Raw genomic sequence first — 15,685 nt, forward strand, 5'->3', positions numbered from 1 at the left:
CCCACAGGGTTATGGTGCCCACAACAAGCTAGAGAGGTGGCTCGTGGTGCAAGTATCTTCTCTGTTCAGTGAAACATGATGTTTCAATTACATCATTACTTAGCAGTGGATGGCATTAAATAACAAAGGTTAGTACTAGAAATGAGCAAATGCTAGCTTTGGGTGAGAAGCTCCTAATCTCACTTAGAGACTTTGTTAAAGTTGGTGTTTCTTGTTTCAAAGCGAAACCCCAGAAATTTATATGACATGCCCATAAATTAGGAGCTGCAAAAAATAATGTATGCTGTTCAAATGACCACTGCCTACAACTGCTGAAACCACTTGTGATAAGATGTTTACTAAAGTCTACAGAAAAATGCAAGCTGGAAGTGAACACACATCTGCTGTGGAGCAATGTTGGTGCTGTGGAGCATATGCTTGGTGACACAAGTATATGAATTTCTTTCAGCTGGTATAACTTACCTCAAGTAAGTTATATTGACACTCAGACCATTGCTAATGGCTCTATAGATCAAGGTCATTGATTTGCTTTAACATAAAGTTATATGGAAAAGCTAAGTACACCTCTTAAAATCTGCAGTATAGAAGAGGGTTTGTAACAGTCTATACTCGAATTCTCAACCTCTGGAAAAGACAAATGAGAAGACTCATCTGAGGCTACTGGTGAGAGCAGCAACTGACCCTTACGTGCTGCTGGAGCTGATGTGGGTGCTGTGGCTGGCTCTAACTGTAAGCAAGGAGGTGCCTTCTGCCAGCAGCAGGGAGATGCCCGTGCTGGTGGCTGCAGTGAGATTGCTGACATGCAGGCATAGAAGGTATGGTTCTTTGCACCACTGGCTGCCATGAAACAACATGGAAATGTTTGTTTAATAAGGACTGTAAAATGTCCCAGGCACTCAGGACTCGTAAGTACTTTCATACTTTCAGGGGAACTTTTTCTGGCAAACTTTGATCATATTAAATACATTTCCCATGATATCATAACACTCAATTTGTCATAAATGTGCTGATTTGCGGATGTGCAATTAGCTGACTCAAGCAAAAAAGCATTATAGACATCTTGTGTATGAAGTGGCAGTTTATGTCTCTCCATATGGTCTATAACTTGTTCCATGCTGCTTAACGTGGGGTCTGGGCTTACTGCCCGTTGCTCATCACAGTTTATAGAGGAAAATTGTGGGCAGCCACAGAGTTAATTCTTTGCAATACAGTGATTTCCTTAATGCAATACCTCAGCTGTTTACATCAGCCAAAATAGACGGTCCCCTTGAAAGCAGGTGAGTCCTCACTGTTCCCTCTGCGGGGTGAGGGGGCGGGGAAGAAATTGTCTTAGAAAAGGGCACTGCATGAATGGAGCGTCCGGGGCTTCCCAGCAGGAAGAAACAGGGCTCTCCAAACCTTACATAACTCAGGTCCTTTAAAAGATTTGGTGTATACTTTTTCTTGCCATTTGTTTATTTATCACTACTTGAATGGATCTATACCCAGGGTTAAGTCTTGTCTCTTTTAAGTCCATTGCAAAACCTTCTTGGACCTCAGCAGTGATGGGATTGCATCCTCAATTAATAGTCTCAAGAAGACTCTCATTTGTAAAATATGCTCAGTGCAGGAGCAATTGTTTTGCTGTCAAAGTGGCAGTTAGCACCTTACCTCATTACACATTTTTAACTCTTGTAATAGTACATAAGTATATTTTCCTGTCCAGTGCCTCTCCTGCTCCTTTACAATGAGTGAAGAACATGGAAAAAAGATTTGAGAGCAATAGCGTATATTAATGTATAGGGTTAAGCTTTCTGAGGACAAGGGATGTTTTTTGTCTCATCAGCATGTTTAGCAGTTGCAAATCTCAGTTTATGAGGAAATGTCTTACATTCAAAGACTACTAACAGCAGTGAAATTAGTTTTGTGAATCTGAATATAGAACCGCATATTTTATATGTTGTTATGCAGCATTTGTGCATATATTAATGCAATTTTCTTGTAGTTTATGAATTTGAGTGTACAGGTTCAGTGTGAACATTCAGATTTCTTAATCATGAGGTCATTAAACGAAAGACATTGCAATATGCAAATTTTTAATTTTGTGCAGTGTAATAAGATGCTTTTTTGGAGTAACACTGAATTTAAAACAACAGATATTCATGCATAAAAATTTATTTGGGAGGTGTGAAATATATGCTCATTAAGAAAAACTGTTTTAATCATGTCTGCTTTCAGATAGGTCTTACATGGTGAAGTTTTATTTTTGCATTATGATTGTAATAGTCTTTATTTAGAGTATGCACAACACATTGTACAATGCATCTTCCTTTCATTCTTAAAAATTAACTGGGTTTTGTATTTGGAGATGAGTCATTTCTAGGCTGAGACGCTCACCTTTCCACATTCAGTCTGTAACCCTAAGGATTGAAAATATATAATGTTATTGTGTCATACAAATCATGTTTCATCTGGTAGTGAAACTCTCCAGAAGAAAACGCATAATTACTTGGACGTCTCTGGGACATGAAAGTCTAGTTTGTGGCCAGCAGACGTGCTGCTCGGAAACCTGTGGGAATATTCGCATAACTGCAACTAAAGCCTCACTTCTGTGTTCAGAAATCCTGATCTTCTCACACAGATCTCAACACATGACTGCAACAATCTGTTTATCCAGCATACGGTCCTTTGTGAGGACCGGATAGAAATCAGCTACTGGGTCTTACTTGCCATTTGTCCCAGGGTGCTGTTTCCTTCTAAGCACTCCCTTTCTCGTCCAGGGCCATGGAGGCATTTTAGCAATGCAAAGGGGTGATTAGAGGCACTTCTGCTGGAATGTGTGCTGTAGTGCTTAATGAAATTCATTTGGCTTATGACAGGGGTACTGAGAGGCAGCGCTGGGCTTTGTCCCGCTCACTGTCACTGTTTCCCGGCATGACATTGGACGTGTCGCTAGTGACCTGTGCTTTGCTGTGCTTGGGGCCTGCACAGTGCTAGCGGGAGCTGCGGGGAGGCTGGGTGTTTTCAGCTCTGCCTGAAGGTGTTTGTGTCCAGGAGGACCAAATCTTTACAACCAGATTAGTCTAACTCATCTTATTGTAGCTGATATTTGTGTGTAAGGAGAATCGTATCTGCTTGGTTTAGCAGGAAAACTATTCTGACAACAAAGTGCTTTCTCCTTCCAAAAAAATCGATGACTGTATCTATCCCAGACAGATGACAACAGAAACAAGAAGGCTGCTCAGAGCTTTGCTTAGTCCATCTTCCTGCATCCCTCTGCCTAGAACAGTGGATCAAGTGTGGCTGAGCTGGGCAATTAGCGATTTGAGTCTGTAGTTATTTGGAGATGTATTTTTCAGGTTATGTCCTTTTCCAATACATGCAGTAAGATAACGCTTATGCAGACAAACTGTAGAATAGTAGTCTAAGCAGTGTATGAGCTATACAGAGGAACTCCAAATAAAGTCAAGTTGTAAATTCATGAAAAGCAGGATTTTTTGACTGAAACAAGGTACTGGCCACAATCCACCCTGATCTCAAAGCGGAAAGGTGTAGTATCAGGAAAATGCAGCCAAATTGAAGTCTTAGAAATGTGATAATAAAATGTTTCATTAAACAGAAAAAAAGGCATTAAAATAAAACACATCAGAAAAGGCTTTGCTTAAATGTCAGTGAGAACTTTGTTTCTTGTTGGGTTTTAAACTTCCCCCATCAGTTGAAAACTGAAACCCTTCAGTCATACTGAGATTTACTGCAGAAGAGTCAGAAGCTGCAGCTGAACAGGTGATGCACTAGCAACCATGAGATCGACAGCATTTTGACACCCATATTGTTTACTAGGTGCCATTTCACCAATGGTTTCTGCAGGTCTTTCAGCTGGACCATGAAAGTAGTCTTTTGTAACAGGAAAACCAGTAAATGTGATAAGTACTCTGCTCCTCTGCTCAGGTAGAGCGGTATTTGTAGCTCTTGCTCCCCAACAGAAACAGCACTGGTGTGCCTTGACGAACTCAGCCTATTTCTTATGCTCCTCTCTTCTTGCTATATTGAACGGGTATCTGAGGTTATTCACATGTATGTTGCACCCTGAAACGACTGCAAGGACGTGACGGATTTTGTGATCTCCTGAGGACTGGTCTCCTCAGGGCCTTGCAGGTTTTGCTTTCATTAGTACAGACTTCAGAGCCTCCGGGGCTGACTCCCTGAGAGCGCCCGTGTGCGTGGGATGCTACATGCTGCCTGCATGGTGAAATCACGGGTCCCTGCTGTGCTTCCAGCAGGAGCGGAGCAGCTCTGCCATTTGTGGGGTGCTTTGGGAGGTTACCTGGGTGCTATGGCTGCTCCAGGTTGAATTGGGGCAAAGGGATCAAAGTGGGTGAGACAGATAAGATTTTGTGCAATGATTTACAAGAGGGAGGTATTTCATTCGCATTGCACTTTAGGGAACTGGGTTCAGATTAGGTAACGCGTCCGTTCCTGGTTTGTGTAATGCCCGGGTGGGCACAAAGTGTCTCAGCAAAATGCTGAGTGACACAAAAGTGAGTGCGAACCTTCCTATCCCCTTCCACACGCTGATCCTGTGCTGCATCGTGGGGTGGCTCAAGTAATGTCATGGAAGAAGCATTTTCTTAAGCAATGTGGGTTAAAAATTATGTTAAGGTAAAGGAGGTAAAGTCATCAGGTGCGGAGTGCTCGTGATGGCGTGAGCACGGGAGAGGCAGTCGGGACCTCTGACCATCCAGCGGGTTCGTTCTGCAGTTGTTTACATTTTGTATTTGCACTGTCCTTGTTTGTGTAAGCACGGATAACAGGTGACATATTTAGATGCATTGAGAAAACTTTGAGCACACTGACAAAAAACCCCCAAAGATATTTTTGTGTGGAAACTTGAAGAAAACCCCAGCTTTCTCTACCTGCAACCAGAACACGGTAGGGTCCATTCAGCTCTCCCTGTCGTGTTTTCCTGGCACTGGTTCTCCCTCTGCTTTTAATCTGCTCATGCCATAATCCACCCATGCCCTGGGGTGAACACTGGACAGTGTTTGCAGGGTGTTTACTTCCATGTGTACAAGTTGGCCAAACCAAGGAGTGGGGAGAAAAGAAGGTTGCTCTGTCTTGAGGACTTGTCACCTCTGAGAAGGAGCCCATCAAAACCGCTGCAGTTTTGCCCCAGGAAAGGTAGTACTAAAGTATTAATTTGCTGTTCTGCTCTCCAAGACCTCTACTAATTTATTTTTACTGCAATATTTTTAATTATTATTCCTAAATTTGCAAAGTTTCAATTTGTGTTAACAGGCCATCTCACTGCTGTGGCCAAATGGCAATGTCCAGTTAACAGAGCAGCTGAGCAGGCAAAGAAGAGCTTGCAGAGATAGCAAGGGAGGTGGAAGTGTTATTGGAGGGCAAAAGCAACCTCCCTGTTACCAGGAACGCGGATGCATGCAAACACATATATAAGCAGATCATGGCAGGATGGAAACAAAGGCTGGTGGTCTCTCAGGGATCTCCTGTTGGCACAGCACAGTCAAGGAGGCTTAGTTTTGCAAGACACTCCAGTGAAAATAGTCAGGATGGTACACAGAACTAACTGTCCAAAAAGCAATAGTGGATTGCATGTCTTCTACAGCAGAAGCCATGAGATAAGGAGTCCTCCTCCCTGTGGCTGTGCTTTCCACAGTGGTTATTCCAAGCCAAATCCCGCATGCCGTCTGTGGGAGGCTGAGCACAGGGCAGGCAGAGGTGCAGGGAGAGGTGACGAAGTCTCATCTTTGCTGTCTGCAGGTACCGGCTGGCTGGGGGCCTGCCCACTGCTGAGCCAAACAGGGGCTCTCCCAGCTGCTGGCTATGGAGGGAGAGCACGCACTGCTTACATACCCCTTGGAGCAAATTTTGACTTGTTTTTTAAATGTTGGAGATTTCTCCTTTGTCCTTCTATAAGCTACTTGATTGATTACCTCCTTACATAAAGATGTGTTTCTTAGTTTATGTATTTATGGTGATACCCCATGTAGGACGACAGGGTTGGAGAGCAACCAAAAAAAAGGTTTCCTTGGGCTGGACCCCAAGTTAGCCAGAGTAAGGCAGCTCCCGTCCAAAGTCTGTGTTGCCGTGGGAGATGAGAGTCAGGGTGCAGTAGCCCGGGCACCGTCCTGCGCTAATTCAAATTTTGGGCTGGAGCTGGCCCCCAGCCATCCAGCAGGCAATGCCAGGCTGGTGGCAAGGCAGGACGGGGCCCTCGGTACCGACGGGGCCCCTGGGTTTGCTTCAGCACCATGCTAACACCCATGCTGTAAATGAGTAATAGCAATTTTTTCTGGGTCTGAGGTTTGTTTGCTTTTTCTTTTTCTTGGACAGCAAACCTGTACCTTGAGAAAATAAGTGAAATACTTTTAATATCCATGCCACCAATGAGGCAAAGGTGGCGCATCTAATCTTCATCTATATTGTTTGGGCTTTCGTTAGGTAAATCAGCTGAAAGAAAGAATACATTTCTTCTTTAAAGTCCCTTCCCCGCCCCTGCCGTACAAGTAAGTGTTACTTCCTGCCCTTCTGCTAGCTCGACAGCGCTTCCCTTTCCTGTTTTGATTATAAGCCTTCGCAGGGACTCCTGGCTTGTCTCCCTGCCAAATTTGTCTTCTGCTCAGTAAGCAGGTGAAATAGCCTGTTTGGGTTTACGCACACGTGCCGGACTCGAGCGTATAATCCTGCGGGATTACCTGACCAGGTCCTCCTCCATGGCAGGCACGTAAGTATCTGGGCACTCTGCAGGATGGCGGGGAATTTGTTGACCAGGGTTAATGGGACTGGGTGGGAAGGAGAGTGTGTATTGTCATAAATGCAGAAGGTCTGCGTTTTGGTTATAGCCTCATAGGACAATTTATAATTGTATAAAATGGTAATTAAGCTTTTATGGCAGTGCTACATTAACATGCATCCCCTGGCAGTGAGGGAGAGGGTGACTTGACAGAGAGAGCCTTCTTCATTCCTGGTCTGCCTCCATTGGTTCCAGGGCAATCGTCACAGGTTTGTTTGCATTTCTTCTGGGATTGAAGGGAAAACAAGGCAAATCAATGCCAGCTTTAATGAAAGACCTTCGTGTTGATTTCCTGTATTCACTGCGGAGTCTGCCTCTCCAGATCATTAGTTATAATTATGATCTTTCAAAGCCTTTGTTTAAGGTATTGTTCTCCTGAAATATGGATATGGCTGGCTCATGAGTGAGAGCCCTTGGTTGTGTATTTTCACTTGACAGTTCAGTTTTTGGGTTTTGCATATTGTGTATTTTACAAGTTTAGTTACTTCTTCGTTTTATTTCTGTAATTTAAGGGTGAAGGGAAATAGTTGATATTAATAGGAACCTGATCTAGTCAAGTTGCATTTTTACTGTTTTTGACTAATTGGGTTCATAGTGTTTCCACAGGCCATTTACTTGATTTATTTTTAGGAACTTCTAAACATTTACTTGATATTTATTTTCAGGAACTCCCAAAGTATATCTTCAAGGTGGTATGCAACATCTGAAAGCGAACCACACTTCACTGCAGAAAGCAATGTTGTGTGAATTAAAGCATTAACACAGCAATGGAGTTTCTCCATTAGGAGACAGCAGTGACCCAACCTTGCTGGAGCCACTGGAAGCTGAAGGGAAAGTTTCCCGGAGCACGGCATGGCTCTGGGAGTCTGGCTGCCTGGCAGCGATGGCACTTCTCTGAATCACTACACTTCTGCTGTGAAGTGCCTATTGCAAAGCAGTTCTCTTAAAGCTTTTTTTTTTTGAGATGTAGAGTTGAGATACTGATGACTGGAGTTCCCCTTAGAACCATTTAGATTCGCACGCTTCAGTTTGCAAAAACCACCAGAAAAGTGATAGGTTACAATTAACTCCACCACGTAGTTACAAAATCTCAGCAACATAAACTAAGCAGATGTGCCTGCTTACAAGGGCATCAGTCTGCGGCCACTCCGCTGGCCCCAAGTCTCCGCCGACTGGTGGATGTGCTATTTGAGTGGAGCGGCAGACACCGAGAGGTCAGGGCTTTCCACGGACTTTCGCTGGCAGTGCTGAGAACTGAGTGGCTCTGCACTGACAGTCAGACCCAGTTGGAAAATCTCTTCCGCTGCATTATCGTTTTGCATACATTATTTATTTTTTGTATTTCTACTCACTTCTCCCATGCTTAAGAGCACTGAGGGGTGAGAGAAGGTTATGCAAGTTTCTCTGGTCATGCCAGGATTGCATGTATGTTCCCAAATTTAGCAGCTTGTCTCCCAAAGTCCTGGCTTAGTGTGAGACCTGGGTGCCTCATAAGCTGCCGCTTTTTTGGTTTACAGCTGAAGTGTCTGCAATGGATATCTGCAACAGGTACTGGACCACCGGGTATGCCAATGCAATGAGGGAGGGCTCAAAGTGAATGCCTGATTGCTAGCAGAACGAATAGTTACTCTTAAATACTCTTCCTTGTGGAGGTGAACTGGAGTTCGTCTTATTCTTGCTCATGCTGTAGGCACCAGTATTTCCATTTCCTGCTCTACAAAATATGTATTTATCTTGCAGGTGTGTCATGACTTTTTTTAGCAGTGTCAGTCTTTTTGAGAGCTGTTTATGAAGGAAATTTTGTAGATGCACCATTTCATTGTAGTTATTTAAAATGAGTCTGTTTAGATGCTGGAGTTTAACAGTGGAGAAAGATGATGGCCAAGGCACCTGCAGCAGATGCTCAGTGCAAAAGGCCCATCACCTGCTGACGATGCAGCCAAAGTGCAGCACCAAAGGCAGGTCTTCCATGTGTACGTGCAAGCTGAGCAGGAGGCCAAAAACCAGCAGCTCCTCTGGGAACTGGGCTTCATTTCAGGCTGACTGAAGCAAGGGTTGCACTGCTGGGGGGGTCCCTCCGCACAGGCAGGCAACCTGGAGTGGGTGCAAATCGAGGACTTCTGACCACTGGGTCCATGGGTTGGTTGTTCAAGGGGTCCCATGAAATCGGACTCAGAAAAGCAAATGGAGATAGTGGCTGTGGCACCTCTGTATTATGTATGAAACTGTGACAACTGTTTTTCTAAATGTCTGCTAGAAAATGTTCAGATGTCTGTACGTCACTGAGTGTTGAAAGCTCCTATCTAGATGTAAAGTCTCTACGGGTTTCCTCTGTCCTTTAGTGTGATCAGTGGCTAAATGCTGTTGTTTCGCTAGGAGTTCTTGCTGCGTTGCTGGAGAAATAAGTTCTTCAGTGCTGTGGGACAGAGGTAGGGTGAATGATGGTGACACTGCCTGTCCTGTGGGTTTGCTTGCAGAGGGAAGTAGACTGAAAAAGGAGGTCCCAGAAGGAGTCACAAGCATGAGTGACATTATGTGGAGAAATAAGGTTCCCAATGAGAAATGGGGTCATGCACAAAGCTGGCGGTGGATCTCTAGTGGTGGACCTCTGGTGTGAAGGTTGGAGACCCACTGCACTACAGCAAGTGCTATCTGTAATGAGCTCAGATCTCAGATATGCTCTATATGAACCCAGATGACCTAACTTACTTGTGTTCAGAGGGTCTCCCAGGTTGTTTGTTTTGTAAATCCAGTTGTCAGGTGAAATGTCTGTGAAGATTACTGCTGAAACACTTTCCCTATATCGCAGACATTATTGTATTTGTTGTAGTGAAACCAATTAAAATGTTTAGCAAATTAATCCATTAGAGTTTGCAGTACGCTTTAAATGCTGCAGGAACATGACTTGTAGCTTACTAATTTTGAGGTTTAACACTAAGTACCACAGAGACCACAAGTCTCCATATAGATTTTGTATTTACGTTAGCTATTTAAGCTGACATTGAGAATTCTGTTGGTTTCTTAAATCAGCATCAACATCTATTTCTTGCATGTCAGGTTTAACCACACAACTGTGACTTTCGGTAGACAGACTCAGCGGACAAGTAGAGCAAGATGTGTTAAATGGCTTATGAGGTTTCTCGCATGTTCTGTGTGCTGAGAGTTTGTTCCCAGGTAGGATAAGCCTTGGGAAAAGTATCATTAGCATTTTCTGACACCACTAAGGATGATCAGATCAGTCAAAAATAAGTTTTAATCATTAATCATTTAAAGAGGAGGGAATGGATGGGAAATGGAAATAAAAAATGTTTGTAAAAGTATCTGTTTGCATTTCCTAAGAATACCAGAAGACAGCTCATTTGAAGGTGAGAGAATCATGAGCAGCTTGAAACAAGGTATCTCCATGATAGGTTCAAAGCATGATAGCTGGATTTCTGTCATCACGGGATGATTTCACAACTTATGCTAAGTGAATTTCTGCCCCAAGGAAAGAGTTGTGTCTATAAATATAAAGGTTAGTGGAAGGCTCCTGGTCCTGCTGACATGCTGGAGTAGAGCCCACAGAATTAGGTGGGCTAATAATTAACCCTGAATTTGGTTAGTTGCCGTCATTTGTTACACCTTTTGTGAGCATGATTTGGTGACCCACCAAAAGTTGCCGTGGCTCTAGGAGAAAGTGTTTTAAACCTCTCCCATTGCCCTCTGGGTGGGCTGGTGCTGGATGGGGGGCCTGGGGTAAGGCTCAGTACCACGCTCTGCCAAAGTTGCATTCATAAGAAGATACCTTGTTAGTAGAGAAAACAGGTCAATGGAGGAGCAGTGCAGCTTGGCCTCTCGTCTTTTTCTCAGTCTAGGACGGGAGACAAAAGCCTTGGAGACCCTTCAGAGCCTCTCTACCAAAGATTTGCATCCAAACATTATGATTTACTCCCTTTTTTCTGTTTATTCTCTGTTCCAGGTCTTTTGTGCTTCCATGCTGAGCTTTTTGCTTGTACATTTGGATAACCCACTGGGCTAGGCGGAGTGAAGCAGGAGGACTTATCACTGATCCGTGGCTCCCCCACTCCCAACCTCCACAGTCATTTCTGTCATTTCATTTCCCCCTGTGTTTCCTCCTCCTGTTTAGTTACATGCAGTCAGCCAGGTAATGTCAAGCAGCACCATTAAGTCTCAGGTGATAATTCACAAAAAATAGAGATATTTTCCATAAGACTCCCTGTATTATCTTTTCCATATTCCTTTGTGGCTCTCTTTTGGCTATGAGACCTTGGTAATCATAAATTTACTAAAAGCCAGGAAGAAAGGACTGCATTTTCATGTTCTGCACAAACGGAAGAGGAGAGACATTTCTGGATGAAGCTGCCTTCACTCCAGCACTGTCTTGAAGTGCAGCCTCATTGCTGCCCCTGACTGCTCTCTTCGAATGCAGGAGTCTATGTACCTTGACTGGTACCTTTGAGCTTCACGTGACTCATTTGGGGCTGGAAGTGCTGCTGACACCTTAGCTTGCACAGCAAGGAGGATACAGCAGACCTGTGTGGCCAGCCCAAGCACCATGAAGCCCAGGCACTGTGCTTGGCTGCCCACTCTCACCGGGGCTGGGCAACAAGGGTCAGAATTGACCCTTTCAAGAAGGGCTAGCTCCAAATTAGCTAATCTGCTAATTTTTGAAGACGAATCCTGAACGGAGAGATGAAAGACAGTGGGTCAAAATGGGTTATGCAAAATGAAGCAAACAGTGTTTTCTGCAAATGTGTTTTTTTTTAAATATGTAGTTTTGTAATATTGAAACATAAATAATGCATTTCCCAGTGCAGTGTGCTTCTGTCAGTCCTGAAGTTAAGCATATTTGCTTTAACTTCAGGCAAACAAGTGGTCCTGGTGCAGAGGTTTGCCCTTCCACAGATGTAAAGCACTGAGAAGAAAGTGTTTTCAGAATAGATATGGGTGGATATTAGGATTTGGGTGCGAAGGGATTCCTAGGAAGAACCCCTTCCCTTCCGCATATAAATAAGATGTCTCAAATCTGCCCTGGAGCATCCTGCAGCTCATTGAAGTAGATGTTATGCACAAACATGAATGATGTTGTAATTAAGACCTCTCCATGATGCGATTTTTATCTTTTTTGCAAGTAATTGCCTATGGTGGAAACCCAGGTGGATGAGTCTGGCAACTTGCATGTTAATGTAACATAAAAAAAACCAATAGGGGAATTAGTAATATTTGGAAAGGTATGTGAAACTTCATGAGTCTTCTCGAACACATACCCATTTTTCAGTAACTTTTGTGTATTCTTAGGAAAATAAGGCAAGTTCTAGAAGCTACACTCATGACTTTGTGTATAAATACTGGTATCTGCCAGACTCTTCTCATGGAGGAGAAATGTGAGTGCACAGTAGTGTCACGAAAAACCATATTTATTACCTGTTATGTGTAGTTGACATAAGTATCAATGGTATATGGTCCCAAAAATAACAGAAAATTTTGCTGGAGCTTCATGAAATCAGCATTGCTTGATTTATGTTTAAAGTGATGGACTCCACAGAGGGTAATAAGAGAGGTTCTCTCCGACCTTTAGAAGAGGAACGTTTTCTGGACTGTTTTCAGGGAAGCCCCTCAGAGTGGCAGTGGGAGAATTACTCTTTTTGTGGGTAGAACAAGTACAGAGTCTTCAGGCATAAAGAGTTACACCTCCATTTAGGGTGAGACAGCAAGCTAGTGGTGGGTCCCTGGGGGCATTTTAGGTTTTGAAAGATTGATGAAGTGCTTTGCAGGAAAGGATTCCCCTCTTGCTGTACTTGTTTTATGTTATTTGTTTATGTACTTTGTTTCTGTTATTTCACTGGAGGCCAGATAACAGGCTTAATCCTGTTTCCATTTAAATGAATGATGAAAAACATCCATTGACTGCAGGGAGAGCAGGGATGGAGCTCGATGCATTGCTTTATGTTACAGTAACAATTTGTCGTCATGCATTGAATATTGCTCCTGGGGCCTATATCCGTATTTCAATCGTGCGGTTACAGAGGGGTTCTTTGCTGCAGTTTTCAATGGCAGCAACGTCTGCAGGCAAAGTTGCTGTATGCACCGGAATCTGGATATGGCATTATGAAGAACGCCATGCTAAGGCCCTCATGTCTGTATGGTTAACTGCATTTGCTTTTTGTAAGTAAGGATAATTTAATAAATTTTGACTAATTTAGGAGCCCATGGCAATTGTGGGTTCCAAAATTCATCTGAAATGGAGACAACATTGAGTCCCAGACTTGCTTTGATGAAACCAGTGGCATGCTCTTGTTTACTTCAGTACAGCGAGACTTATAGTGGCTGGCGAGGCCTGAGGAGGACTCCGTGCCATGCTGGCTGACTGTGACTCTCCTGGGAACCATATCTTCTGGGAGCCCACAGGCTTGCTGGGCAGGGGGTTGCAGTGGCCTCGGGCAGCTGATGGCCTGAGCTCCAGAGCTGGAGGTGGCACAAGACACCTGGTAGCGCAGGCAGGTGGGCACCATCCAGCCACAGGACTGCAGCGGAGATTATTCTGAGCCATTCCACTTCCACATGGCAAGGCTAATCCACTGTACTTGCCTTTTTGCTGGTGCATTTCCTTTCCTCCCCATCTGTGAATGCGAGGCAGAGTGAGCGTCCCCGGGCATGTCCGGAGGATGCAGGCAGTGCTGCCACTGCTGCTGCCAGTCTGCGGCTCTTGCACCAGTTGGAGGATTAGCCAGGCTGGAGCAAGCTCAAATCCCTCAGCTGCTAGTGTCGGATATGGAGAAGCTGCCATGAGACATTAGATTACCTTAAAAACAAGGATGGAGAGGTGTTTGCTGGGTAAGTACATCAGCAAAGGCACAGCTGTTCTCCAGGTATCTCGCATAAAAAAGCAGCAGCAACTGGTGGATGAGCTTGATTTTATAAATTCTGAAGAGTATGAATAAAATAATGTTAGCCTTTCTCATCTGAATATATTGCTCTAGTAATGGAATCTAGCCGTTTCCATGCTACGTAATAAAAATACAATTTATTCCGAGTTTTCTTACCTTGTTCTTTATGCAGATGTTGGCCAGCATCGTTGCTCCCTCTGTAAATGTTGTGAAGAGTTTTCAGACTCTTACCCACAGCCTGGAGGAGGTCTGTGGGCTACGTGTGACTGACAAAACAAGCCAGAGTCAGTAGGCTTTAGTGTACAAGGGGGGATGCATCTGCCTTGGAAATCTTTGTGAGACCCACATATCAGAAAAGATTGGAAATTGCCGCTGTAAGCTACCCAGATCCTCTTAATACTTATGGTACGTGCTCCCTTTCATTAAAACGATGACAGTGACGGGGTCAGGTGGGTTTGGGTTTGCAGCAGCTGATATGATTTACCAGCGGTGTAATTTGGCATGACAGCAGTGCACCACCCAGGAGCGTCTCGCTTGTTTGTTTGTATGTTAGTGAGGCATTACTGAGGCAAAACCAAAACAAAGAAGTATGTGCAAGAGGGGGAAAAAAAGGATTTGTGTGCAAAGCGGATTACCACTTGATACTACATTGCCAATAATTGTTTAATTCAGTTTGGTCTAAGGAAGGGAGGTATATGTAAATATATATAGGTCTATAATTAATAGGACAGTCATGAACTTCAGATTTTTGCAGGACATAAATCCTAGCAGTTTTATTTAGGCCTAAGATGCACCATTTGCTTGTTGAAAATCCCTGTTACATTTGAAGATCTCAAATCTCCAAAAACTGGAGGATTCATTTTTGTCCTTTGTACAAGGAACTCTCATTTCCTCTGGTATAAAAACATGGCTGGGAATTCAGGAGAGAGGGAACTGAAATCCTGATCCATATTGACATGTCACCTCAACTGTGTTTGCCAATGGCATTTCTTGCACAAGAAGGGTGTATTTTAGTACGAATCTAGTATACGTATGTTAGTCACGAATATGCAAGCAAGAGGTAGAGAACTGATGAATTTCTGTGAATCTACAGAAGAAAAAGAGTTATTAATGCCATGCAAAATGATGGCCATGTACTTTAACACCGAAATGCAGACATTCATGGATCCCCCTTTCCCACCTTCTTTGCTACTAGGATGAAGGAAAAAAGAGTTCCTCTGTGGTTTGCACCGTGTAGTCCGGGACTTCTAAGTGCGTCAGCGGGTCTGGGTATTAGGCGTCAGCTGGATTTACATAATTGATTTCTTCAGTTTACCTAACGTGGCTTTTGGTTTGAGGTCTGCTTGCTTCCAGTTTTAAATGTGTAACTGAGCTATGGATGTCACGTTTGTTTTGTCAGTAGGCTGTAAAATATTGGTTAAGTTTTCATGCAAATGTGAAAGGCTTCACTTGCCAATAGGGGCATAAAATAAACGGAGCATTCATACTGTTGGACAGATTTCATAACGTTTGTGTGATACAGGTTATTCCTCAGGGCCTAATATTTCTATATAAAATAGATTATCAGCTCAAAACAGCAGCATACTGGAGTTTTTTTTGTCTATGAACACATACATGCCAGCTTTCATTTAAGAGACAGATTGCATTCAAAGGATTAGCAGATCTCTTATAAAACGTACGTTGTAAGTAGTTCTGATAATTTCTCTTGGTTTCTTTTCCTTCAGATGTTTTCAGTAGTAGGCAGCAAATTCAATGCTTTTTTTCCTGTTTTTGTTTTTTTTGCTCTCCAGTGAACAGAGTATTTGCCAAGCCCGGGCTTCAGTTATGGTCTATGACGATACAAGTAAGAAATGGGTGCCAATCAAACCAGGACAGCAGGGATTCAGCAGAATCAACATATACCACAACACGGCCACCAACACCTTCAGGGTAGTTGGAGTTAAACTGCAAGATCAACAAGTGAGTAACTGTGTCGCGTTTCCTGTGAATTAACCTTTGATCTCGT

The 15,685-nt window shown here is 43.6% G+C and overlaps 1 protein-coding gene across 7 annotated transcripts in view; it reads left to right on the plus strand.

Moving 5' to 3' along the window:
* Positions 1 to 15,685, plus strand: part of EVL (Enah/Vasp-like) — a 161,748-nt gene that overhangs the window by 67,691 nt on the left and 78,372 nt on the right. For 6 of the 7 annotated variants that reach the window (XM_075426522.1, XM_075426523.1, XM_075426525.1 and 3 more), the window contains exon 2: positions 15,471 to 15,639. In XM_075426522.1, the coding sequence (XP_075282637.1) occupies positions 15,471 to 15,639 (169 nt within the window). Of the gene's footprint in view, positions 1 to 6,610; positions 6,725 to 15,470; positions 15,640 to 15,685 lie in introns of those variants that run through there. The other variant, XM_075426521.1, reaches the window with a different exon arrangement.

This window comes from Opisthocomus hoazin, chromosome 7 (assembly GCF_030867145.1).
Source record: "Opisthocomus hoazin isolate bOpiHoa1 chromosome 7, bOpiHoa1.hap1, whole genome shotgun sequence".
NCBI classification, from domain to species: domain Eukaryota; kingdom Metazoa; phylum Chordata; class Aves; order Opisthocomiformes; family Opisthocomidae; genus Opisthocomus; species Opisthocomus hoazin.